This window comes from Ammodytes marinus, assembly GCF_949987685.1.
Source record: "Ammodytes marinus genome assembly, chromosome: 16".
Lineage (NCBI taxonomy): Eukaryota > Metazoa > Chordata > Actinopteri > Uranoscopiformes > Ammodytidae > Ammodytes > Ammodytes marinus.
Genome location: NC_137220.1, coordinates 13,126,839 through 13,154,680, shown reverse-complemented (window position 1 = coordinate 13,154,680; position 27,842 = coordinate 13,126,839). Strand labels below are relative to the sequence as shown.

Sequence of the window (27,842 nt, the reverse complement as noted above, 5' to 3'; positions counted from 1 at the left end):
TTTTTCTTTATAAAAGCTAATATTATTAATATTACAACCCTTGACCCACCTGGCATGTTTGGTATTGTAGACTCAGGAGATGATTGTTCTCTTATTTTTATATTTTACACTTTGTGTAATCTACTTACATTTTGTAACAGGACAAAAACCTGATGCCATCTTATCAAGACACTAACATGGAGGCTCAATATTTCAGTATTTTGTTGTGCAGAGCTTTACTATTTCCTAAATTTATCTTAATTTAACCAAACAAGAATCAAGTCAAGGCATTCGGTCATTAAGCTCCAGGTAATTCAAGGTCCAAGCCATCTTTACATCAATAAAAACACTACAATCGCTGCATTAAATCAACACCAGCATTTTATTTTTTCTCCAAAAGCATGTAAAAAATAAAAACAAGAAAAAAGATGCACAAAATGATTGTGTATTGGATTAAAAAGGGGGGCGCTTACGTTTTAAAATGTTACATTTCCATACCACAACTAAGCAATAGAGAGAAGGGGAGAATAGAGGAGAAAGACTGCAAACACAGTCCAAGCGTCCTTTTGCTGTAAGGCCACCTCATTCCACAGGTCAAGTCTGTAACATAGTTTACATTTTCAAATGTGCATACATTTAAAATGTGTCGATGACAACAGCATTGAAAAGTAAGTCCACATCAAGTTTAGCACAAAAATGAAATGACTCACAGGTTTAACATTTAGAACGTCACACTGCTATCATTCACCTGAGCCTCTTGGCACCAGTGTATAGTGTATACCTTGTTTGCTCGCTTTCACTTACAAGTTGCAATTCACAGATTCTGTACTTGCACCTTGGCGAACTGCTAACGGAGAATGACAAAGACAGCATTTCTAGATACAATACTTTTGATTTTAAAGCATTCTCAGGAATCCAGAGGACCATTTTAAAAGAAAATTGAAAAATATACATTGTCACACAGTATAATTCAATTAATGTACATTACATGTAGATAAAAAGTGGTTAGATATAGGAAAGATTGGAGTAAAGTAAGCAGGTCTGTTTTTGAAAAAAAGGCATGATCAGGAAATTTCTTTGTTAAGATCTGTGGACTCAAAGATCTAGTTTGAAAAAAAAGCAATAAAGGTCAACTATTTGTTTCTAAGGCTTCTCTTTTTTGAACAACTAGCAAATATCCATCTGTTTTAAGGTTAGCTTTCTATTTCTGCACAGCATGGTCAAATTCACAGTTAAACCTCCAGTCACAAAAAATACTTTGTGTCATTCAAGTGTCAGTCAAGTCTCAGCGGTATTCAGCAAAATGTCTACAATGAGAGATTTGAATGGCTTTAGACTCATTCTTGGTATAGAATGAAATATAGATGTGGAATACTTGTCTAAATGGGTCAATTTGTCTTGGGAGTTGGAATTAAATAAGATGAAAAGTGGCCTGAGTGCAGTAGCTGCACTGCAGACTGAGGCAACATATTCCAAAACTTGGAATAAAGGCTTCGTTTAGTTCAGGGGCAAGTTTTTTTTCCTTCTCCCTCACACTAGACGCTAATGTCACACTTTCCCCAGCAGGGGGTGCTCTGCACTGGGCTTAACATGCAGCATGCAGGGGCACATCCGGGGACCAATACTGTGACAAAGCGTCTCTCAGACACCTACTGTATTACTACAATATTAAAAAATAGGTCCATGTGCTATGGTGTTTTTAGCTAATAAGACAGGAGATGAGAACAGGAAGGCATTTATTTTAAAAATAAAAAAAACCTGTCCGCGCTTACTGGTGGGACTTGGGGGGTAGGGGGACACATAACAATGGGTGTTCAAGACACTATGATTGGATTGGATCCGACAACATCCCCTTTAAAACAATCCAGTTATAGGAACACACTCAAATACAGCAAGGGAAAATCATCACAAGACGCCAACAACTGACTAGTGTGAAATAGATGGAGGAAGAAAATTGTGTGTTTTCACACAACGCTTACGCTCGATCCTTTAACATCCTCATTTGAGTAACAGACATGTAATTGTGGTAACCAATTTAACCCAATGTTCACAGCCTAGGAGTGAGGGATGTGTACAAAGGAGGCCTCAGTTTCCCTGTGATTATCAACATTGTGTCAGGTGATCATGTGTTGTATGTGCAAGACGAAGAGTACAGTATGAAGGGGAGGCGGGGGGGGGGGGGGGAGGGGGGTTCACTAATCACGAACTACAGCTCTATGTACAGAGAGTATACAAAACACAATCTGAGAATTCCACTTAAATTTCCACAATAAAAGCTCTGTGAGCGGGATCAACTTATGCCATTGACATCAATCAAATCCCAACTCAAGTGCTTCTAAAAACTTTAAAAAGCCATTTTGCTATGCAGTTAATGGAACAAACAAATAATTCACAACACAAAAGATCGATACAGTCATAAGATAAGGCTATTATTTAGACCCAGTCATCCCAACATGCAAGGATAAGACTCAAATTGGTCAATAAAATAAAAACGAACCATGGAATGAAGCGAACAATTTTAAAAACTAAACACAAAAATGAAAACAAGAGAGGTGAGCTGTTGCTGAAGTGTGTGCGGTTATTTTACAGTACTTTGTACCCTGTTTGTTCCTCAAATATATCAAACCTGACAAACTGACAGCAAAGACACAATACTGAGGAGGACTATTCATTTCATTTGTGTTGTTTTGTTAAAATGAGTGAAACGAAGCAAAATCTTCTTTTAATTCTTGGGCGAAAATTGACCTGAGTGTATACTCTACTGCAAAACATGGATGCTCTCCAAACCCCTCTGATATGTTTGCCTGAGCATACGGTTTACTTATTCAAAAAATAAAGGGTGCAAATTATTCAAAAGAAAAAAGTGATTATTATAACGCTCCCCATATACCGGAGAAGGCTTTTGGTCACAATCAATTACCAATTCCAAGCAGGAAAAATAAAAATAAAATATTGATAAAACCCAAATATATTCCCAAATATGAATTTTAAAGTGGTATGATTATGACTGGCCAGTCATTGCCTAGCTGTTTGTGCAAGTATCGGTTTTGTTCAGATGCCACTTAAAAAGCAAAGGGAGCGGGTGGGTGATTTTAACATTACCCCGGCATAGGAGTCATGTGTTCATTGTGATGCATCGGAGGAAAAAGGAAGGGGCATGGCTGGGATGGGACACAGGCTGACATGTTTATGCCGTCTTTGTTATATTATTATCAGACTCCTTGGCGGTCCAGAGCTCTTTGTGCTGTTTGCGTCCGAAGCCCTCGTCGTAGTTGCCTTTTGCTTTGAACAGCTGCTGAAAGTGGGGTTTACAGTAAAATTCACCTGCAAGAGCCGCGAAGGTGCCAAGGCTGCCGGGAAGAGAGGAAATAAATCGTTACACACAAACCAGAAAAAGGAGTCATGAGAAGCAGAAAGACAAGTTAAAGGTGGAGTCAGCAATTCTGGATAAAGCTTGTAGTCAAAATTGCTTTTTTTCCCCTCAAAATCACTAATTATATCATCATGATCCCCTACCTGTCCATACTGTGTCACCGCTGAAACAAATCTGGTGTTAATACACAGCTTAGTCTCTTTGAACGGGTATGTAAACAAAGAGTATGTAAACAAAAAGGGGCCAACCGTAGCTAGGAGCATACCAATTAACATAGCCTAGGCTGTCTATTGACAGTGGATTTTTTTTTTCAGTAGACACACAGTAAGGACAAGTTAAGGATCGTGATGAGATATTCACCGATTTTGACAAGAAGCATTCTCCATAAGTTGCTAGTTCCACCTTCAGCACAGATAGAAAAAGGGTGTAAGGGTGAACTGAACTATATACACTCACCTGAGTTTGGCATTGCAGTGCTTGCAGCAGAAGCATGTTGAATGGAAGACCAGGTTGTTAGCAACCAATCTCTCCATTGGGTAGACAGTCTTCTCACATGATGAACACACTTCCTTTTGGGTCTTAAAGCTGAAGGACTGAGCACATAAACACACTGATTTACTACCAGACACACACAGGCAGTGACCTAGGCCTCGACCCCTATTGAGATGAAAGCTAGCAATGCACTGAATGCAGGAAAGACTTCCTTTGCTCTGTGCTGAGATAAAAGAGTATACTAACGCAAACAAAAGAACATACAACTATGAATAAGGGATGAGAAAGAAAAGACAGACAAGGGATATTAACCTTAGATCGCTGGACAGGCTTCTCTTCAGTAGTCTTTCTGGAGTCCTGGATAAAGACAGAAAAAACAAACTTTGAATCAATGGAATCCATTGCCTTTTTTTAAAAATAACAATTGAATTCAAATTCGGGTAAAAATGTCTGTTACGCCCTTAGGTGCAACAACACATATTAGGTGAGGAGGTCAACAGTGGAAAACGGCCCTATCAGGTTACATGCAACAACGGAGCTACACAAGAATCGAAGAGAAGAAACACCTAACGTATTTTCCCTTGTCCTCTTGTTACCTTTAGCGAGTGTGTTAGCATTGTCGATGTGATCTCTTTCTCCCCTCCTTTTTCTATTGGCTCCATCTGTCTCTCTTTGCACCCCTGGGAGAGGATCAGGTGCCTTCTGTCTGGACATGTGAGCCGAACAGTGGGAGACTCCGCATGGGGCGGCCCTGACATAGCAGCACAGGCCAGATCCGGCCATCCAGTAAACAAACCTCACAGGGGCAACATCGCATGAACAGGGCGAAAAGCACGTAGCTAAAAGCGGCGCTACTTCTTTAGTATGGATGCGGTTTGAGAATGAAAAGTCTGACCAGGACCAGAAACTGTACTTTGCTAATTGCACTGCAGAACGGCTCCCTCAAAAAAATAAATGTTTTGTTACCATGTTTACATTTTAGGTTCAAATTCATTTTATCTTCACATTACTGCGAATGCGAGTCATTTTTTGCTGCTCTAGTTAAAACTGGAAAATGTTTCCATTTGGTATTTTATATGACAATATTCCTGATAGGCCTGTATTTATTTGTATGCTTATTCAGTTAAAAAGTGCAACTTTATTTATCCTTTAATAGTATTTTCTATTTTGTTACATGCTTTAATATTTGCACAACTACTTCAAATGGAGTAAATAATCAAATATGAGTAAGTACATTTTACTGTCGAGTAAATAATTAAAAATGTATTAAAAGATAGGCCCTTCCATGTGTCATTGTATATGAAATAGGGTTCAATGAAATAACCGGGATAGGAGATGTTGCTCATATCACCCTGCCATAGAAATGGCAGGAAATGTCTCAGGGACATTATAACAACACTGACACCTTTTCTGCCCGTCTTTAAGATGACTTCATGTTTTTGCAACTTCATACATGTAATGAATCACTTATTCCACTTTACCCTACAACTATGCACTTTGTAGATTCACCCTTTAATTCTATGGCTGCCATTTCACACACATCACCACATTTCCGTGCAAACTTGATACGTTTGTCAGATAATTACAGTTTGGTTCATGGTGACACAAAGAATTGAAAGACTTCCCCGTAGGCTTTCAAAGGTTAAAAAAGAAAAAAGCTTTCAGGGTCTCAAGCTAAGAGAAGTAATGACTGTATCTGGCCCGCTCCAGTATCTCAGCAGCAACAATCTTTAAGCAGGGCTAACAGGTAGTTCAAGCGGATAATAAACAGACAGAGAGGCATTCAGACGTGTACACAGTAACTGCCATGGAAAAGCCAGTGTACGGGGAAGAAGGGCAGCCTCTGTTAAGGCAAGGGGAAAAGTCCACTGCAGACTTTGCTAAAACCCTGTTATGTAAGGCCGTTTGGCTAGAGGTGGAGGAAGTGGTGGAGCTGGCGGGGGCTTCAGGGGCTTCTACCAGAGTTGTAAAGAGTAAAGAGATGTTTGGCGTCAGGGGGAACTGCTGATATTCATTTTTGCGGGGCTATTATTCCCTGACTTGCAAAATTGTCCTGCTTTGTAGGCAAAATAACAAGTCAAGAATCCACTACAGCAATGGATCCGACATGTCTTCTTAAAAAAAATGATGACTTGCTCACATGAGTTGAGATCCAAAGCTTATTTATTGACCAATGATTGAGTAGACAATTTGGATCAAATATTCCGTCCAAGTAAGTCGTTTTATATCATGACGTCTACATAAACCACACACACACACACACACACTAAATAAAACTTTACAGAAAATAAAAGATAAACTAATTAAAGATAATATAGTAATATACATGTGAATATCTGTTTTGGCAAGTACAGAAAACAAAACACACAAAACCCATTGTAATGTTAACTCAACGATTAGAGTGGAACGCTTTGATAAGCAATCAAAACAGCATGAAGTGTGCCTCGGTATTTTAATTTGCATACTATTTTTGACCCCTTAACCTCAATGCACCAGTGAATAACTGAGCGGGCGGAAGAGCAAGGGTGTTGTCTGCACTTACGAGAACCGGATGAAATGATTGGCTCATTAACAGAGAGGCCATTAAGCTTCCTCTGGATGCAATCACATCTCAACTGTCTGCCGTCTCCTCTTCATCCCCGAATCCCCTTGAGATTGAATAATGCTTCTGCTACTTACTGACGGCGCACACTTTGCCGGTTATCTAGCAACATGCACACTCAACCACTTCCTGTTGCTGGAGTACAACTATTGGCACACATGACTTTCATCTTCACAAAATGACTTCACACGGTTGAAAACTCAAGTTTTCATGTGTACAGTTCCCACAGTGCATTCAGTGAGATGTAAGGTTCACCTCAGGGGGAGGCTGAGAGAGCAGCATTATGAGGTCGATAAGGGCTTCATCGGTGCATATGAAATCATGAAATTTACCATAGCCAAAAAAGGAAATCTGATCTGAGTCGAGGCACTGAATTAGCAATGTATTTTTCTTCTTCTTGGGCAAAAACAACAAAGCAAACTAGTTACCATGTTAGGGGATAGGCAGGCATTCCAAACATGCACACACACAGACACACTGGAATAATTCAGAATTGGCCTGTGCCATCTTGTCTTCTCTTTGACCTTATATGTACATGAGACTCAATTGCCACCAAACAGCTCAAAATGTGGCAGGAAGTAGTTTTGACACATGTGGCTTCCTCAGTATTGCAGAGTCCCAACGGGGACATCAGCAGCTTAAAAAGGTGGAGTCAGTTAGTCTGGATAATGCTTGTTAGCAAAATCACTTCATCAAAATCAGTGAAAATATCCTCCCAATCCGCTACCTGTCCGTACTGTGTGCGAGGTGAATAAAAATAAAAATAAAATCTGAAAAATAGCGGATCGTGAGGAGATATTCACTGATTTTGACAACAGGCGGTCTCCAGAATCGCTGACTCTACCTTTAGGTCCTGACTGACTTCCATCCCAGTAAGAGACCAAGCTAATGACCACTTGTTCTGTAAGAATGCTTTAACTGCAGAGTGAATAAACTATGGCAGAATAAAGATCCTTGTTCAGAAGCGAACAACGGACAAAAGAAACACGACAAATACACAGAGGGGCTAGAATGAATAGCCTTTTGGTCGCACAGAACAAGGTGTTCAGTGTAAACATAGATAGATAAAGAGGGTTTGTTACTGTAATTAATTAGCTCTGCAATGTCCAACAACACTGTTAGAAACATGAAGCAATTTGACATGCCGGCGTGTGAGAAGCTACGGCCAAACAAAGACCACTTTCACACAAGCTGTGAAATCTTCTTGCAACAGAGGTTCAATTCTTACCTCACACACCGAATTCCTGCTACAAACTCAAGCTCACCTGCATATTTCTGACTGTGTGTGTGTTTGTGCGTGTGTGTGCGTTTTTGGTATGTTCATGTTGCATCAACCAAGTACACTTTAGGGGGTTAATGCCAGATTCCATGTGTCTCTTTGTTTAAAGGAATAGCTAAATATTTAGAGAAAAAAAATTGTATTCACTTTTTTGCAGAGGGTTAAATAAACAGATTGTAAGCACACTTGTGTCTGTAGTAAATATAAGAAGCTACTGCTATCAAGGTCTGGCACATAACCCCCCCTGTAAAACTTTAACATGTTTTCACACTTGCGTTAAACTAACGGGCTATAACTACAGGGTTTCCACTAGAAAAGCGGTTATAGTGAATTATAGCGAACAATATTGCGATTAGTGATTGCGATCTAATAAATAAAGATTTACTAGTTCGCTTAAAAAAAGATGTTAGTAGTGGGATTTTTATTTTATTTGACAGAGCCAAATAGTTACAACATACAGAACCAAAAGCGGTATCAATGTTACTCACAGCAAAAATACATTTACTACAGCACTACTACTTCATTTGTACACTGAAACCAGAGTTTGTGGTTTAGTTTGTCCTCTAAGAAAAAAAAAAACCAAGAGAAAAAAAAATACCTTCAAGCCATTACTGTCACAAACCCTGCTGCGTTTTCCACCCGAGGCCACAGACCACCCCTGTGACAGCGGAGTTAAATGACCCTTCAGTCTGTCCTTATTCTTTCCACATCAGGGGAAAAGCATTGTAATAGGAAGAGAATTTGATGTAGCTCGGAAAGCATGCAAGCCCATAACGATGTGTGCGAGTCCTTTACTGTGATGGACGTCAAACAGGCAGCGCAACTATAAACTAGACCCCTCTCTTGTCTAAATCTCAGTGTTTACACGAGCTACATTATCTGCTGATGGGGATCACAGGCTATTTAGAACAATTAAACCAACTCTAAAGACTATTACGAGGGTGACGGGTCAACAGGTTGAAGATAAGTTCAAATGGAAGAAGGATCTGTTCCTTTTATTCTTCCTAGTATGTTAGATAGACACCACCCATCTGATTCACACTTGCTCATTACTGAATACACACTATTTTTGCACGATTTACTACAACAGGTCCATAGAAGGGCAGACAGACGCTATGTTAACAAACGGATTATGTCATTGAAACAAAAAAAAAGGCTCCCACACTCGATCAACCCATATTTTAAGAAACATGATCATTGAATAATAATTTGGGACAGCAGAGAGAACTAATGTGAGGAAACCCATCCTTAAAACAAAGACAAACAATAGCCCATCTATCAGTCACAAAGCAGTCTGGCTTTACACTAACCACGACAAGTTGACTCTAATCTGCAGAGACCGACTTTTGCCGATAACGTTTTTTTCCCCTTTAGGAACTATAATTCACAAACATTCTTGGACTTTCTTTCTTTCATTGAAAACCAAACCATAAAACATGTTACATGTACTCTATACAACATTCCATCAATTGGTGCACCTCTATTTTCAAGTCCAGTTCTTGCAACATAAACCGTGCACCTTCAAGTTGCATATATTTTGCAGATAACATCTCTTTCTATATTGCACCTTCTGGACCTGCATGTAATGGCAATGCTCCAACAGCTAAAAACAGCTGCTGCAGGGAAGATATACAGTCTCCTTTTGACAGCAATTTACTATCAATTACTCTGAACATGAAGAGACAAGGAATGTTATGTGGACAGGCCTGGGAAGACGAAAAAAAACCTCTCAAAACGCAGGATTTGCATGAGGTTAATACAAACACTTTTCTGTGATGTTGGAGTTAGTATTTGCTAAACATAAGGTTTGGACACTGATGAAATAGCCTGATGTGCAGACAGGGGTTAGGCATGCTGCTGGCCACTACTTCTCTTCCGTTTTTCAGCTTCCTGCATGCAACGAGTCAGTGACAGGGCAGTTGACTGTGTGTTGGCACAGGGCAATCGAACAATTCTCTAATCAGCTGACAGACACTTGTTCTTTTCACTTCCTGTCTGGAGGGCCTCTTAAAGTGCAGCAGCTACAACCTTTTAAGGATGTATCTAAGTGTAGCTTGCAGTAGCATGGCATGCGTTTACAAATGACCTAAAGGTCAAGCTGAAAAACATTAGTTTGTTCATTTAACTAAAGCAGTGAATCCACATGAACCATCATTGAAAAATGATTTCTAGGAATAATGGCTCATCAAAAATAGTTGCAGACTATTTTTTCTGTTGACCCACTAAATGACTAATCCAACAATCATTGCAGGTGTAGACGACTTAAATAGATGGGTAACGAAACCCAGATTTCACCATGCATGAATCCTTTCTTAGAGGCAAGCTGCCCCTTCACATAGAAAAAGTGATACTGATTTTTCACTTGTAATTAGTACTCAGCAACTTTTTGTCACATAATCTTAAAATTCTGCTTTTAACTATTCTGGGAAAGCCCTCTGTTTCCTCTTGTTTCTTCTTCTTTGAAGCAGTGGCCTGAGGGCACCATTAAAACTAGTTAAGTCATGTGATCATTAGCGTCAGGGATCAGTCTGATACCAAGCTCACTCCTGGACTATTTTCAATGGTCTCCTCTTAAAAGAAAACAGTAATTAATCTATCATTTTATACCGCTGATCTTTATCCGTATGTTGTTCAGATCTGTGATGTTCATAAAAACGGGACCATTTTCAACTGTCAAATTTTTCAACACAGTAAATACATCACTATGTTCATAAGAAGCAATGGCTGGAGCTGGAATGCTGCAGCAGCTGGTCTGTTTAAGTTTTTCCATTTTAAATAGCAAAGAACAGAAACCAGTGACGACCTGTCAAAGAATGCGTTTAAGAGCCGGAGAAATATGTTGAGTTCACATAGCGAGAGGCCGACTGTCTGCTTTCTGAAGCTGTGCTTTCTGAAGCTCGCTGAGAGTAGAGAAGACCCAGCTGATCAGATGGTGAACAAACGGTAGATCATTTCACAACCAAGTTCTCCTCCAGGACAGGAATTCAGGACAACGTGCCTCATCATGCCTTCAAACAAATCTCACAAGCAAATATCTGCTCAGTGGTTTTCGAGAATTTCCATCACAAAATGAAGGCTCCTAAGGGCACAGAGAAATGATAAAGGCCAAGAACAGAGAAAACACTAATTCCCCTAAGAAGCTATTTCCCAATGATTGCATCTGGATTGTTTAAGCTATGAGTAGATTCCCACAGAGCAGATTCTGCAAAGTATACAGTACAATGTGCCTCTTCTTACTATTGTCTGATGATACACTGTGTGGACTGGAGGTAACTCTACACCTGTTGTTTTTCTTAACAGTCTGCCCTAAGGTCAGACCTGTACAGACAGCAACGGAGATGCAAAGCAATTTGAAAGCATTGTCGTTGTTTGGAGAATTTTTACTGAAACTATTCATAACTGTTAGACTTCAGGGAGCTGCTGTTACCCAAGCAGTGAAGAGGAGTTAACATTGAACACAAATCCTAAATAAAGATCAATAACAAAAGAAAAATACACTAATTCTGACACTAATTGGTTGCAGTATTGGTAGTACAGCTGAACCCATTTGTCCTACGAACTGATTTTCAGTGAACTACGTCGGGAAAAAGAAATTATTTAAACTAATCACAGTGAAAAGAATGTGTTAAATCTTTGCCTTGGACATCTGAGCCAGAAGACTTCCATACGAGTTTACAGAGTCTAAAGTCAGATTAGTTTCTCCCCGGGGTAGAAAAAACAAACATCATGCCTTTTGAAAAACTGAACAGTTGAGCTTTTGATGGGGTGCATGCACAGGGCCTACATGTGCCAAATTGGCAATTAGACATGTGTCTATTGACTGGAAAATAATGACCTTTTCTGCACACAACTGACTGATTGCTGGTTTGCAGAAACGTGACATTCATGGGCAGCAGCACACATCATAAAACAATACACAAACAAAACAAGCCCTCAATAAAAATGAGAACCATACTTCCATCCCTTAAAAAAGGTGGAGTCAGCAATCCTGTAGAGTCCCCCACAATCCCTTACCTGTGTTTCAGTGTTAATACACAGCCTTGTCCTCTGTAAACGGGCATGTGACTAGTAGCTACAGTGGGCCCCTTTGTTTAAATTGTTGTTTTTCTCAGTAGACACAGTACGGACAGGTAGCGGATCGTGATTCACTGATTTCGACAACAAGCGTTGTCCAGAATCGCTGACTCCACCTTTAAATAACATTGAAAAACATCTACCAGGCCTGAAAAATGGCTTCATGTTGACACAACTACCCTGTCATGTGGGCCTGTGCTGCTAGTTAAATCTATCACACTGACCATTTCAGCCTGGAGCTCCATCGACCCATTTACCACCACATCTGACAGCAGGAAACTACCCTCCCCTTCCTAACATATGGCTCTTTGACAAGCCGACCAAATCAGGTTTTTGGGCCGTTAATGGTAATTGTTTGACAGGAGAGCATATGGTCAAACAAAGTAAAATGTTATTAGTCCTCACAGCAGCTTTGCAGAAAGTGCTTTGTCTAAATCCGCATTATTTTGGGGGTTTTCTTTTGGACACGCACGTCATATTGCTACCACGGCTTCTCCAAATCCACCAGAATACTGACGTAAATCAGCCAGTGTCACTCTGTGCTGTCAGCTCTTTCACTGACTGACAGGGGGCAGGAAATGAAAATGACCATATACTTGCTTAAGCCTCATTGCCATATGCCACGGCTATAATGACAGACTGCTGTAAATGTGGTCCTCTGGATGGATACAAAAAGTGGTTTTACCAGCCCACAGAACGGTTTGTTAACTGCTCGACAACATAAACGCAGGCACAGAAAAATTGTAAATTAGGAGGGTTAACACATAGGCCTATCGTTTTCTCCGACCTAGAGTAGAGTTTCAATCCGATGTAACAAGAGGTTTTTGTTTTTTTATCCGGAGTCACTCATCCATTTGGTTCTATTCAGCTGATCTCAGCAGCAGCAGGTGAAAGAGTTCATAAACTACAGTGGACATTTATGTCCCCAAAACCGGGGTCCAGGGACTATTGTAGGTCGTAGAGTAGATTCCACTAAATCCCTGTTTAGGAGGAGCATTTACCAAAGTTTAATTATCTGCTTTTTATCCTGCGTTCAAACCTTATAAGCCCAAATCCCTCTTTTGGGAAACCTGTGTATGATAACTGGAGATTGCTTTACATGATTATATGAGTACCTACATGGTTACTCATGTTCCCTGGAAATATCATATCCCAAACATGATTAAAAGAAGGATAAAATGGGTCTCTCTTGAAGAAGAGATTTTAGATGGATAATTTGTCATTGCACTTTCAACAATACAACCAAATAAAAGTAGTTGTACGAAGAAAAAAAGTATTAAAATTATTGTTAATATTAGTAAATAGAATAATCTTAATTGTATTCTCAATGAGACTTACCTGGTTAAATAAAGGTTATTATGAGCTTCACACATGCTCAATGAAATTAATATAGGAATAATTTATGATCAGAAGGGTGCGCCATCATAATTGCAGTGTTGACTTAATTCATCATTACATTCTGCAAGCTTGAAATGGATTATATGCTTATGTATATGCGCTTATTTGTCTAGTTTTCTTTGTTTGTGGTCTGTGGGGTTAAATCACTTGAAAATCCCTATTACAGATTACTTCACTGTCGGAACAACACGGCATGCTTGCTTTAGTAGCCTACAGACCTTTATGTAACACTCAGCAGGTTGAGCTCAATGTAATATTTATTTTTTCATTTGAAAAACATGAATCTGGTACAGGCTTGTAAGAACAACAGCAACAAAACAAAACGCTATTTCATGTAAAACCACCAATCAACAAGCAAATTGGCTGATAAGGATTACAGATTTCAATTGTTTTTCTGGACACAGGTGACAGGGCTACTCAAATGATCTTGGATAAGTTGTGTTTAAATGTATTATTATTTGGGTTTATATAACCCCGTTGGTTCATTTTAAGTAGCCAGCAAGCTAGCTAACTAAAACACGTTATAACAAGCGGTGCACTGTTAGCATTTAGACTAGAGGACTACACGACGGCGTGGGGTAGGCTATAATTATATTCAATTAAAAACAAACCCATTTCTCAAATGTGAATGAACTGACATACAGCTTTCTATAAATGCAGTTTTAAAAATACACATTTGCTAAACCTTTAACGAGTGCACCGACACCATCATCACCTCACCTCATCTCACAAAAAAACGAGAGAGGAGAGCAGAAGGGAAGGAGGGGAGGCTGCAGACACAGACGGTGCAAAAAGCGACTCACCATCTGCGCTGCTTGTCTGGCTGCTAACGGGGATTCTGGAGCTTTGATATCCGAGATTCATTCACTTCTACCGGGAGGCTAGTGTTGTTGTGCAGACGCTGCTGGCTGGTCCCCGGTGCCGGTGTGACTGAGTTTGTAGCCTCCGCTTCGCTTCACGTCTCGGTTTGGGTTTTCAACGGAGAACGTTTTTCTTTTTTCTCTCGCTTTTTTTCTATTCTCTTTAGCAGGATGTCGCACGCGATTGGTTCGCATCTGCTTCTGACGCGTTCATGGGTCGTAGGACAAATGACAACTACGAGTCGAACAATGATGTTTACCTAAAATGGTTAAAAAACTGTTAAATAACCCACCTGTACAGACTGTTATATATATTTATATTTTACAGACCCCGCCCCCTTTACAGTCAGTTTAACATATATATATATATATATATATATATATATATATATATATATATATATATATATATATATATATATATATATATATATATATATATATATATATATATATATATATATATATATATATATATATGTTAAACTGACTGTATGACTGGCTAAATATATATATATATATATATATATGTATATATATATATATATATATATATTTAGCCCATGTATTCATTGGCCTATATTTTAAAATGTATTTGCATTATTTCGTGTTTACTTAGGCCTCCAATTTCTCTCTTCACTCGTGTTTCCTATTTATACATTTGTCTTTTTTTCTTTTCCCTTAATTATGTGCATAAATGACAAATAAACAATCTTGGATAATGACATTATGTAATATTTGTAATGTAATAATGTCAGATGCATAACGATATGTATGTTTAAAGCATGATCATATCAACTAACTTTAATAAATCAACCATAATTAATCAGAAAGCTATAACCAGAAATTATCGTGTGCCTCCTTGTCATCAGAGTTTCTATGAATAAAGTGGTAGGCCTTAGTGTGCCTTAATTCCCCGTGGAGGTTTAGCTCAGGAGTTCCTTCAAGACTTTACCGAACCTAGGATTCCATTACGAGTTCCCAGGGTTCAAACCCCGGGCGCTGTCCTCTGCTTTTATTCCATAAATGGTACTCACTGTGTAACAAAATAAAGATCATCTCATTAAATGGACTGCACTTACGCTATATCGCATTTCCGTGATTTTCTCAGTCCTATAGCAAAGCGCCTTACACTGTTCTGTCTCATTCACCCATTCACACACTGATAGCAAATGCTAACATGCAGGGGGCAATATGGGTCCAATTTTTCTTTATGTCCATGAATATGGGGTTCAATGTCTTGCCCAGGGACACTTTCCATGCGTTCCAATCATGGACATACTATTTAGTATGCCAGAAAAAGATTTAGGATGTCCCAATACATGCACGTCAATTGTAGTATGCTGAAAATACATAAATGCCCTACTAACTCCAATAGCATTTTGGAGTATTTGTCTTTATTCTTGACTCAATGAAAAATGTTCTCTGCTGTGGCCCTAACACTCTTCTGTACTTTAATATGTAGTGTAGTAAAAAGAAAAAGTAAAAAGAAAAAGTATGCTATTTTGGAACGCAGGGTTAGAATTGGCAGGAGGCACCAACCCTGCAATCCAGTGGACACGCGCTCTACCTACCTGCTTAGCCACAGCCGTCAGAAAACACGCGGTAACGGTGAGTTTAGTGCCCCCCATTGGTCGCAGTGAGGAACTGCAGCACCACGTTTTTTCATGGGTAACTGTAGCAACTTTAACGTCATCTAAAGGAACATTTAACTTTTTTTTTCCTGCTGCATGTGCTTCACATCTCAGGTTTGTGTTGTATTGAATGAATGAATTGCACATAACAGGACAAAATAAAACTATAAACTATATGTAAGTGCCTGAATGGGGACACACCCTGCTGCTCCTCCACATATGAAGTTCCAAACGGAAGAATAAAGTTCTTTGAATTTGAATAAATAGCAAAGTGAAAACAGATGCAGTGTACAAATGTCAGTATCTCAGAAAGCAAGTCCAAAAGTAGATGCCAAATCGTTATTTTTAATCAAAATTTCACATTTTACATGGACACTTGAAATTCCTCTCATACAAACAAATGCATCTTCTTGAAAAACACTTCAAAAGCATAAAGACTAAATGCCCAGGAAAAGGCACTTCACTAAAACTCAGAGACAAGACACACAAAGAGCTTTACAATTTTTTTTTACATGTACGTGTGCGACTGAGTTATCAGTCTTTTAAAATAAATCAAACATTTCTAAGAGTTAGCTGTGTAGATTAACAAAATGCAAAAACACAAACACACTTGGCAAATACCCAAAATAATGCGGCAGGTCTGTGAGTACAAAGCAAAGTGTGGATCTCAGTGAGAGGAAACGATAAGACAACAACCAAAATGACCATACTTTGAATTGTTTACTGATAACAGGATTCATTACAGCTCTATTGCTTGATCCTATTGAGTTACAATAATAACAGTCTTAATGATATATGTACAGTGGCTGTCTCTGAGCTGCTTGTGCTGATCTGTCTTGACACACTCTGTTAAACTTTGACCAATTTGTGTCTTCCTATCCAACCAGATAGGGAAGTCAGTAAGCTTTTAATCTTGTGTCAGCCTCTGATATTCTCTGGTATCTGCCTACAAGAGACACACTCATCAGGGAGCAGTTGGTAGCACATTCTATTCTTTTGATACGTTTCTCTCCCTTTAGTTGTCCCACCTGCTCTTTCTACGTTTTGGTGGTTCTGGAACAGCGAAGCTATCATCTTCCCCCTCCCTCCCCTCCTCACTGCCCTTGTCTCCCCCCTCTCTCTCACTCCTCCGCTCATCCCTCTCTCTCTTGCTTCCATCTCCGTTACGACTATCACCGTGGCGACTGCTGCCGCTGCTGCTGTGGCGATCCCGGTCCCCGTGACGATCCCGATCCCTGTCTCCGTGACGATCTCGGTCTCCGTAGCGATCCTCTCCTCCGCTGTGGCGCTCGCTCCTGTCGCTATGGCGCTCGCGATCCCTGTCTCCGTGGCGACCCCGGTCTGCGTCTCCGTGTCTGTCTCTAGGCGAGGGAGGGGCGGGCTGTGAGACGGCTGGTGGACTCTGGGGCACGGAGCTGAGAGAGCCAGCGCTGGTGAAGCCGGGCATCGTCATGGAGACGCTTTGGGGCCGCTGCAAACCGTTGTTTGCAGCCTCCGTCGGCACGGAGCTCAGGCTGCCGCCGCTGGTCCAACACGAGTTACTGCTGGACTTGGTGCTGAGCTTGGGAGCGCCGCTGGCCGCCGCCACAAAGTGACTCTTATACTGGGCCTGGGAGAAGAGGAGATAGTGGGAGGAAGGGATTAATGCCTGTGTTTGAAGAGGCTATAAAAGTGATGACAGAACTCCTGCAAATGTTGTACGCCTAATTGGTCAAATATAGAACCTGTCAAAAAAGGACAAAGCTATTTAGACGAAGCTCTTATACTCATTATGCGTCACGTGACAGCCTCTTCTCAGAAGGGAAAATTAGAAAGAGAAGATGGCGAAAGCTAAGAAGTTGATCCCCATGTTTTTTTTTGCAATTGCTGCTTCATTGGTTATAGCACATGCAATATAAGAATGCAGCTTACAAGTAAATTATACGCAGAGAGTTTGTTTCCTTTGTTTCGAACATGGGTTGTAATGAGTAACATTGTGATGTGTTCAACCACTGTTTAGTAAAAATGTAGGGGAGAATTTGGGGAAGGTTTAAAGATATCTAAACCCGAAATTCCCTTCACAGAATGACCAAAATATATTATAAGGGTGGCGATTGGATTTTTATTAATATACAGTCATATGAAAAAGTTTGGGAACCCCTCTCAGCCGGCATTATAATTGACTCTGCTTTCACACAAAAAAGATAAAAGTGGTATGTCTTTCATTTACCAGGAACAGCTAAGTACTGGGATGTTTTCCAAACAAAGATTTTTTGAAAAGCAGTATTTAGTTTTATGAAATTAAATAAAATGTGAAAAACTGGCTGTGCAAAAATATGGGAACCCTTGTTAAAGAGCGGCATATGCGGCAGATTGTGAGAATGGTTGCACACAACCCACAGATCACCTCCAAAGACCTGCAAGTGTATCTGTACATGGTTCAACAATTCAATGCAATTTGCACCAAAACATCTGTATGGCCGGGTGATGAGAAGGAAGCCCTTTCTGCGCCCACGCCAGAGATACAGTTGCTTGGAGTATGCTAAAGCTCATTTAGACAAGCCAGATTCATATTGGAAGAAAATGCTTTGGACTGATGAGACAAAAAATAAGTTATTTGGTCATTATAAAAAGTGCTTTACGTGGCGAAAGGAGAAAACTGCATTCCAAGTAAAACACCTGCTACCTACTTTCAAATTTGGTGGAGGTTTGGTGGCCACTTCAGGGACTGGGGCCCTGGTTAAAGTGGATAGTCGGATGAATTCAACCCAGTTTCAACAGATTATTCAGGATAATGTTCAAGCATCAGTCACAAAGTTGAAGTTGCGCAGGGGTTGGATATTCCAACAAGGCAATGACCCTTAACACAGTTAAAATTCCTGCAGAGGGAAAAGTACAATGTCCTGATATGGCCGTCGCAGTCCAATGACTTGAATATCATCAACAATCTATGGGATGATTTGAAGTAGGCTTTCCATGCTCGGCAGCCATCACATTTAACTGAACTGGATCGCTTTAGTATGTAAGCATGTTAAAAATACCTACATCCAGGATCCAGACACTCATCACAGGCTACCAGAGACATCTAGAGGCTGTTATTTTTGCAAAAGGAGGCTCAACTAAGTACTGATGACATTTTTCTTTTGGGGTGCCCACATTTATGCACCAGTCAAATTTTGTTATGATGCTTATTGCATATTTTCTATTATTCCAATAAACAAAATGACACTGCTGAATTGCTTCTGTTTACCTAAGGTATGTCATATATGAAAAGGAATTTGCTTCTTAAAATCCCAGCTAATGATTAACAAAAATCCCCAAAATTAGAAGGGGGTCCCAAACTTTTTCATATGACTGTAGAGTTGACTCAACCATTTCTCTATATATAATATGCACATATTTGCAATAAGTAGATAAGTAGTGTATGGACATTTGAATTGGACCAAAATCAAAAATAATACTTGAAAAAAATATATAACAGATAAAAAAAAATGTAATTAGAAATAAGAACAAAAAATAAAATCACAAAAAAAGTCTAAGATATAATAAAACGGTTATAAGTAAGACGGACCAACAGAAGAGATGGAGTCTTACCTGGAAGGCTGATTTCATGGCGTTCATGCGATCTCCCATCGCCCCAGAGGTTGGTTTGCTGTAACCTTCATAGCTACTAGAGGAAGACAACATGCTGCCGCGCTCCTGTAAAAAAAAAAAAAACACACTTACTTACATTTTTAAAATGTTCTTCAAATATCCGCTGCGAGCCTCTTCAATCTAAAAGGAACATCATTAATGCTGTAAGAGGGTTTACAGGTGTAGCCTGGTTATTTGCTCATTTGACAGTGCATAGTAATTTTACCCAGAACAAAAGCCGATATAAAGTATAGCAATGAGTGACTTACAGAACTTTCTGCCCCCAGTCCTGGTCTCTCTTTGTAACCAAGGCCACCTCCGCCAATATTCAGCTTCTTTCCTTTACCGCTCTTGAAACGGGACTTTCTGAACCAGGGATTCTGGGAAAAGAAATATGAACAGAACAAAGTTAAAAACAATCACTTCAAAAACCCAAGGCATTCACCCCATATATATACTGTATATATATTTCTTTAAATAGTTTGACATATTTCGATTACCTGCATTGCCAAGTCCATCAATTCTTTGGTAACTGATTGATTGGCTCCCTCTAGATTTCTCACGAGGTCACCAGCGAATGAGGTGTCTTTGTTGGTGAGTAGAGTGTAAGCCACACCTTTCTCTCCAGCGCGACCGGTTCGACCGATCCTGTGTGTGTGCGTGTCGATGTCTCGGGCCACGTCATAGTTCACCACTGTGCGAATGGATGGGATGTCCAAACCACGGGCTAGGGAGGATTAAAAACAGAAAGAAGCTAAATGGTTAAAGCCTCTGGAAACGAGGTAGAAAAAAGTAGAAAAATCAATATATGATTTCAAAGTACGGTGTCTCAATGAGCTTTTACAAAAATCAGATTGAAAATAAATGATCAAAAATATTATAAAACTTGGTTAAAAAAAAAAAGCTTTTTACTGTTTATACCATTTGACAGGACTGTGGTGGCGTGGCCGTAACAAAACAGTATTCGTGGCAAGAGTAATTGTTTTTAAAAGAACATCTGGGCAGAGAACTGCCTTGATTGGTCCAAAAAACGTATTGTGTTATAAGAACCAGAGCATAGCCCGCCCTTATCTAAACCAAATTTCTGTAAAGTTAATCAAACTTATATGACAATATCTTTAATTTGGATTGATAAATATGCCTAACTCTTTTCAGATGCTTACTATCTTGCAAATGACATAGTTAGAAAGATTTTATTTTACAAGGGCTTTAAAAAGGAAACACAGGGCAATGATGGCATAGAAAAAACTAATCCCATCTTCATCACAACACACTTCTTGTACCCACCAGCGACATCAGTGGCCACCAGAACAGGTAAGCTCTTCTTCTTGAAGTCGGTGATGACCTTGTTCCTCTCGCTCTGGTCCATGTCTCCGTGCAACAGGCCCAGGCTGTAGCCCTCCTGGTTGAGGTTGGTGGCCAGCTCCTCACAGTTTGCTTTCTTAGTGACGAAGATGAGCACGGAGCCGGAGGAGGTGAACTCCACCAGGCGCCGGGTCAACCAGCTCCACTTATCTGCCCCGCCGGGAAGCATCTCCACCACCTGAGTCACATCCTCGTTGGCCTGGTCGCAGAGGAAAGGGAAGGAAAAAACACAAGGATTTGCATGTTATTATGAGTGTTTGTATTGTGGCAAATCTTCTTAAATTGCAATTGTTCAACATGAACCTTAAGAAAAAAACATTTTATTATAAGAGTAATTGAATGTTATTCTTTCATGCACAAAACTAAATCATTTTTTGTAGGGCAAGTACTGTAATTGATGCTGATCCTTCATCATATCCTTTGAAGTTGTATGGAGGTAGCCTAGCACCGCCTGCCTACCTACTTCCGCTCAATTTTCATTTCCCTTCAGTAGTCAGTCTGGGTCCGCGGTATATTCGCGGGTTTTCTCCAGCAGATTTTTTGCCTGTCCAATCAGCGAACAGAGGGAGTGGCTGAGAACAATGACGTGCGCCAGTTTCAGTTGCAGAAGCCGGTGCATGACATACGTCACGACCAAACGTTATGCGATTGGTTGGCAGATCCAGAGTGGCACTGGGCAGATCCAATAGTTTTAAACTTCAACAGACACCCGCCTTCAAGTGAGTGTACGTATGTCAATTGAGCGATTCCAGACCTTCTGTACAAATGAAATGAAGTACAATGGTCTGGTAGGACCAGGCTAGTATGGAGGTGCAGTTGGCACCAAATTTCATGTTAAGTGGTATTATGTTTTATATATAAATGTTTTTAAAGAGTCTTACATTCGATTGGGAAAACCCTGGTAGAGCAAACAGGTATTTCCCAACATTTTATAAAATTGCCCTGGAAATAATCCAGAATCCCTCCCCCCCCCACCCGAGACATATTTGTGCTTCATACCTCTCCGATGTCTCCCTGCACCACACGAATAGGATCAATTAAGATGTCCCTGGCCAGCCTCTCAATCTTCTTTCGGAAAGTAGCGCTGAACAGAAGGGCTGTGAAGGAAAACATGTCAATTTAAAACAAACGCTCTGAGGCTTTGCTACTAATGACAACGACACATTGTCTTAAAGGGGTAGTTCAGGATTTTAGACATAGGGCCTTATTCCCAAGTTAGCCTTGGTGTTCTTTATCAGTGGAGACAGTTTTCAACACATTTAATTCAGTCCTTCTAGTTGCAGAGTGCGCTCGTGCTAAGCTAGCGCACGGCATCGGGGGGATATCTAGCCTGCAACTAAAACAGTCTTACCCACTCCACAGTACACCCGAGGCCAATCAATTATAACGCCAGACTATCGATGTAAATGTCTGTGTTGATAGAATAATTTTAGAAATAAAACCAACCTCGCATATTGCATTTTGAGGGACTTTAGTCCTTGTAGGCTGCGGCAGCGGCGGACTAATACCTAGGTTACAGGCTCTATAATAGTTTGTTTACCTGCTGCTGCCCGTACCTGTACGAGCCGGAATACACTGATGAAGAATTGAGAGGGATGCTCAAAGGGCAGAAAGAGAAAGAGCGTCTGTAGAGACAGCCCCCGCTGGAGCTGCAGCAGAGAACCGGGACAGAATGACGGTAGTAGACTGGTGGCAGTGCAGTTTCAGTTTCTGTCCCACGCTGCTCTGTTTACTTTCTGCTGTAGTGATTCGGTTACACAGCAAAGTAAAAGTCCGCTGCTGCTAAGAAAGTAGTCCCTCAAAATGCGATAATTCATGCGATGCGAGGTTGGTTTTATTTCTAAAATTATTCTATCAACACAGACATTTACATCGATAGTCTGGCGTTATAATTGATTGGCCTCGGGTGTACTGTGGAGTGGGTAAGACTGTTTTAGTAGCAGGCTAGGTATTCCCCCGATGCCGTGCGCTAGCTTAGCACGAGCGCACTCTGCAACTAGAAGGACTGAATTAAATGTGTTGAAAACTGTCTCCAATGATAAAGAACACCAAGGCTAACTTGGGAATAAGGCCCTATGTCTAAAATCCTGAACTACCCCTTTAAATCTATAAGACAACCCACTCACTTTGTCTGTCTGGGCGGACGTGGCTTCCAATAGATCTAACCTGATATTCTAAAAGGGAAAAGAGAAATAAGTCTTAGTACACAAAAAATTTTGATGTTTTTTTGCTGAAGTGATCATTCCAACCCACCAAAACCCATATCAAACATGCGATCCGCCTCATCAAACACCAGGTATGAGACTCTCTGTAGGGACGTGGCCTTCTTTTTAACGTGGTCAATCAGACGACCCTGTGAAAACACACGTAGTTTTGGCATTTGTTCGTTGCAGAAGTGGAGTGTGAAATTTCTTCTTAGAAAACAGATCAAAGACAAAAGTTGGCAGTCTCTCCTCTTACCGGAGTGCACACCACGATCTCAGCTCCCTCCTGCAGAGCTTTGGCCTGCTCCCACATGCTGCCTCCTCCATAAACCGCCACAGAACGCAACGAGTAAGCTTTCCCAAAACGCTTACATTCAGCATGGATCTGGGAAACATTTAAAAATGACGCACAGTAATGGACCAACTTGTTCAACAATGTATTTTCAGTTGAAGCTGGAGTCACCGATTCTGGAGAATAAATATCTCCTCACGATCCACTCCCTGTCCGTACTGCGAGTGCGCTGAAAAACATCTAGTGTTAATACACAGCCGAGGCTCTGTAAATGGGCATGTTGCTAGCTATAGTGGTTTAAGAACACTTTGTTTACATACCCCTTTACAGAGACTAGGCTGTGTATTAACACCTGAATTTTTTTCAGCGCACACACAGTAGGGAGAGGTAGCGGATCGTGAGCAGATATTTACTGATTTTGAACAAGCAATCCTCCAGACTCGTTGACTAGACCTTTAACGGACAACTTGTTTAACAATGAATTGTCATTTAATATTACAGCCAATAGTCTGAATCCGTCCCTTTCTCATTTCCTACCTGCTGACAAAGCTCTCTGGTGGGACACACAATGACTGCAATGGGCCCGTCTCCTGGCTCCAGTTCCTTTTGGTCCATGATGTGAACCAGCATGGGCCAGATAAATGCTGCAGTTTTTCCACTGCCAGTTTTGGCAATACCAATCATGTCACGTCCAGAGAGAGCTATGGGCACACCCTAAAACCCAGATTGAGAACACAAATCATAATTATATTACTTTCGTTAAAACTGCAGTGTGAAATGAAATGTATTTTGGCATCGTCTAGCGGTGAAAGTTCTAGATCGGAACGCTCCGTTTCTACCCATGCCGTTCTGAAAATGTACATAAGCCAAAGAAGGCACTTCAAGGACAAGAAGTTAGTTACTAAAGATGGCATCATCCACTACTGCCTCAAGTCTTTCCATAATATCAAGTGATGAGGTGAAGATGTATTAAGGTATTTATTCTTTAGTAGTTCTTCTTCATAATCCAAAAGGTGCATTTCCGGCGGACACCCACTATATATAAAACCGTTTGTCTGTTCTGTAGGAACATGGCGGTGCAACATGGCGGCCTCCATGGAGGCTGCTCCGGTTCTACTGTATCTACACGCTGAGGTCATAAAAAAACTTTTATTTTCAAGCGATTATACACTCCTTTAAAACACACTGCTCCTTTAAACAAACATTTAATATGCAGTAATGTTTCAAACTTCAGATAAACGTGTACTATACCTGGCACTGAATAGGTGTGGGCTTAGTGTATTCAGACTTGCGGATTTGGTGCATTAGCTGCTCGTCAAAGCTGAAGTGGGCAAAACTAGTCGCAGGTTTTGGAGGGGCAGCGCCAGATACCTGAGAGGCACAGAAAAAAAGAAGAATCAGATATCAAATGACATTCAGTGCAATTATAATCAGTTCAGCTACATAACATGTATATACTAAGTGTGCATAGATCTCAGACTTACCCTCAAGTTCAGTTTGTGCTTTAAATCAAACACTTGACTTTCATTCAGGATGGCTAGCTCTTCATGCTCATTGTAGAAGTTTTTCTCAAAGGGCGGGTAATCAATCTATAGGAAAAAAACAAAAACACAGAACAATCACAAAACAATACCTCATATTACAGACAAAACAGACATAAAATGTTGATCCACATTTTACACAACACTCCTTTGCCAACTGTACCTCAGAGTGATCAAGGGGAGGCAATGGCAAGATGATTTTCTTGGTTGTGGGAGCGATCGGGTTCCCGTCACTGTCATAGTCAATGTTCTCGTCCTCATCTTCTAGTGTCAGGCCAGCTGTGGGATTCTCTGCCATGTAGCGGAAGTAGGCTTCCTGCAGAGAGCACAGCATGTCATGTGAAAAAACTGAACCTGTTTGCTGCTTACCACAGCATCCAGGCACCAGAGACTGAGTGACAATGCACCTCAAGAGACACAGCTTTACAGAACAGAAGAATGTTCACAATGTTATACTATTCTGTCACTTCCTGGTATTCATCAATGATTAAACATGCTTTTCTCGACACTTTCTAAACAAATATAATCTATACAAAGAAAAACCACTGCATTGTAATGTTCCTAAATGCAACCTGCATGTTCAGATATAAGGGGAGGGGCTTAGAGAGATTAGATTCGAGAGGTAGATTTAGGGAAATGTTTGGATCTGAAGACCTCTCTGATCAACGATGTAGTGGAGGAAGAACTTTGGAGGGCTCACTCACTTGTTCATCTTCTTCTTCAATGTCATCACGAATACCCCTGCAATGACAAGCGGAGAAAAAAAAAAACTTCCCTGCGGCTCGTTCATACACCCAAGATGACAGCCCACATCCCACTCTGACTAAGGCTAAGGTCACACTGCTTAACTGATGATATCTATTAAACCAGTTAAAGGTGGAGTCAGCGATTGTGGAGAACGCTTGTTGTCAAAATCATGTTTTGTCAAAAGCAGTGAATATCTCCTAACGAATCGTTACCTTTCCATACTGTGTGTGCGCGCAGTGATATAAACTGATTTTGACTAAAAGCGATTTTGATAACAGGCATTCTCCAGAATCGCTGACTCCACCCTGAAGCCAGTTAAAACACTGCTGGATGTGTAATGCGTTTCGCCAGTAACTGGAGAAACGTAACATACAAATTCTGCATAAAGCACATTTTTATCAGTAGTTTAAGATGTTTATAAAAGCTGTGAATTTTACAGGAGTTAAATACAAATTAACATTACGTGTGGGCAATTTGTTTCTCCTTCTGGCCAAATTTAAATTTAAAAACCTACATAAGGACCTTAGAAATGACTAAATGTGTGTGTGTGTATGTCTTACTTGGCTGACTTTTTCTCCTTTTCCTTTTCTTCTAATTTCCTCATGTCCTTAGCTGCTTGGTCCTGGAGGAGAACAAACACATTTGTTGACGAAAAACAGCAAATCAAACACTGGAAAATGTTGTAGTTTGTTCCTGTCTAACTGTTATTCTCTTCTCACCTCAACCTCTGCCATGAAGGCATCCAGTGGGTCGTCTTCACTGTCTGAACCTCCACCAGACTTCATCTGTTGTCGTGTGGGAGAGTTCTCAGCCGGGATGTACGGCAGATCCATATTGTTGCTGGACTCCTCTTCATCATCCTCGAAATAGCTTTGTAAAAAATGACAAAAAAAGAGGCCGTTTTATAATTATTTAATTCAACAAATCAGATTATGTACCGATAGATTTATCAGGGGTTGAATTGAATATAAGTGTATGAGAGATGAGAATACTCACGCATTTTCCTCATCAAAATTAGCTCTTTTTGTCCCGATTTTGTAGAACGATGGGAGCTGCTGGTTCTTCCCGTATGCACCAGTCGATCCTGTGGGTGCGAATGAGGTTTGAGATTTGGGTGGAGGTGGACCTTCCTCTTTTCTTCCTTTTTCAAGCGAAAAACCTCCGAACCCAAAGCCTCGCTTGACACCCGGACCGCCTTTGTTCCAGTTCATGGCTGTGATGTGGAAACAAGACAGGAAATAAACGATTAAAGTCTGGAGAACTCGCTGTTTGGACACCAAATGTTGTTTATAAAGGTATAGTATATAGGACGTATAGAACATCTGTTCTAGGTTTTTTATTCTTTTTTTGAAGGTTCTCCCAATAAACTGTGACTCCGCACTTGTTCGAAACATTGAAAAATCTATTCAGCTTGCCATGTAGTCATGAAGTACCACTTACAGCAGGTGTATTTTGGTTTAACAATGACTATTTCCAATACCGGTTGTTAGTCATAAGGCAGAGTAGGAAATGAGTAGCACTGACTGCCATTCATTTTGTTGGTGCAGTCCTTTATGTATCTCCTTTTAAAAGCAAAATAATACTTACACACTAAATACATTTCTTATAATCCCATTCCCTCTGTCTTAGCATTTAAAGACATTTGAAAGATTAATTTAAGACATAAACAAAATTGAATGCCCTATTTTTAGATACATAAATCCAATGTCTTGTAAGACTTTTTAAGGATATGCAGGAACCCCGACGCATGCCAGCTGAACAAAATAATGTTTGCACAGCTATATACGCAGTTTGTAAGACAGTTGCACCGATGTCCATGGAGACTATCATTTCTGCCCAAAAAGCACTAAATGCATTTTTATCAGTCATAAAATGTGTTGGATTGTGCAGGATAAAACGTTATCAGGAGGACTGAGGCACTGACGTAAATGCGTAACCACAAAGCTAGCTAGCCATTAGCCACAAACGACGGTGTAAAGCCACATAGCATTATGATTGGGCTGCTGGCTCTTTGCGGTTGCTTTCCATCACAGTAGTTTGATAACAAAATAACATTCACTATTATTTACGTATGCATCACGTACGCGTTAGCTCAAGGCCGCAAAATAACCGAGGTAGGGGTGTACGATGCTAGGCTCAACCATGGGCTCAACGCATCACCGTGGATGTGGTTTAAAGTTATTTGGTTAGCCTTTCACACCAGCGTGCAGTGTACGAGAACATTTTTAACTGGATAAATGTGTCAATTGTGTTGTAACAGCCGCCTAAAGGTCGTGTTTACCTGTTTCTGACGCGAGGAAATTGCTCCTGTGTTTTCAGTAGAAACCAAAACGGTGCCTACGTCATCTGTGAGCGACGCGTAGTTTCTCTTTTTTTCTTATCGTCATCTG

At 40.4% G+C, this 27,842-nt stretch overlaps 2 protein-coding genes across 3 annotated transcripts; both read right to left on the bottom strand.

Annotated features, from left to right (window-relative positions):
- Positions 1-368: 368 nt before the first annotated feature.
- Positions 369-14,185, bottom strand: limd2 (LIM domain containing 2). The gene is made up of 4 exons (XM_080044509.1): positions 14,001-14,185; positions 4,157-4,201; positions 3,809-3,945; positions 369-3,329 (listed from the first exon to the last, which is right to left on the bottom strand). The coding sequence occupies exons 1-4, from the start codon at positions 14,001-14,003 to the stop codon at positions 3,167-3,169; spliced, it is 348 nt and encodes a 115-aa protein (XP_079900635.1). The 5' UTR covers positions 14,004-14,185; the 3' UTR covers positions 369-3,166.
- A 1,831-nt stretch (positions 14,186-16,016) lies between these two features.
- On the bottom strand, positions 16,017-27,796 carry ddx42 (DEAD (Asp-Glu-Ala-Asp) box helicase 42). Of its 2 annotated transcripts, XM_080043331.1 has the most exons (18): positions 27,734-27,796; positions 26,449-26,665; positions 26,172-26,322; positions 26,013-26,074; positions 25,410-25,446; positions 24,869-25,021; positions 24,649-24,753; positions 24,416-24,535; positions 23,702-23,878; positions 23,129-23,257; positions 22,922-23,021; positions 22,795-22,842; positions 21,668-21,765; positions 20,591-20,867; positions 19,804-20,030; positions 19,573-19,683; positions 19,265-19,369; positions 16,017-17,300 (listed from the first exon to the last, which is right to left on the bottom strand). In XM_080043331.1, exons 2-18 carry the CDS (start codon positions 26,661-26,663, stop codon positions 16,707-16,709), a joined length of 2,709 nt encoding a protein of 902 aa, XP_079899457.1. In that variant the 5' UTR covers positions 26,664-26,665; positions 27,734-27,796; the 3' UTR covers positions 16,017-16,706. The 2 variants fall into 2 exon arrangements, with proteins under 2 accessions (XP_079899457.1, XP_079899458.1); XM_080043332.1 differs by lacking the exons at positions 25,410-25,446; positions 26,449-26,665; positions 27,734-27,796 and having other exon boundaries at positions 26,172-26,246.
- Between the last annotated feature and the right edge of the window lie 46 nt (positions 27,797-27,842).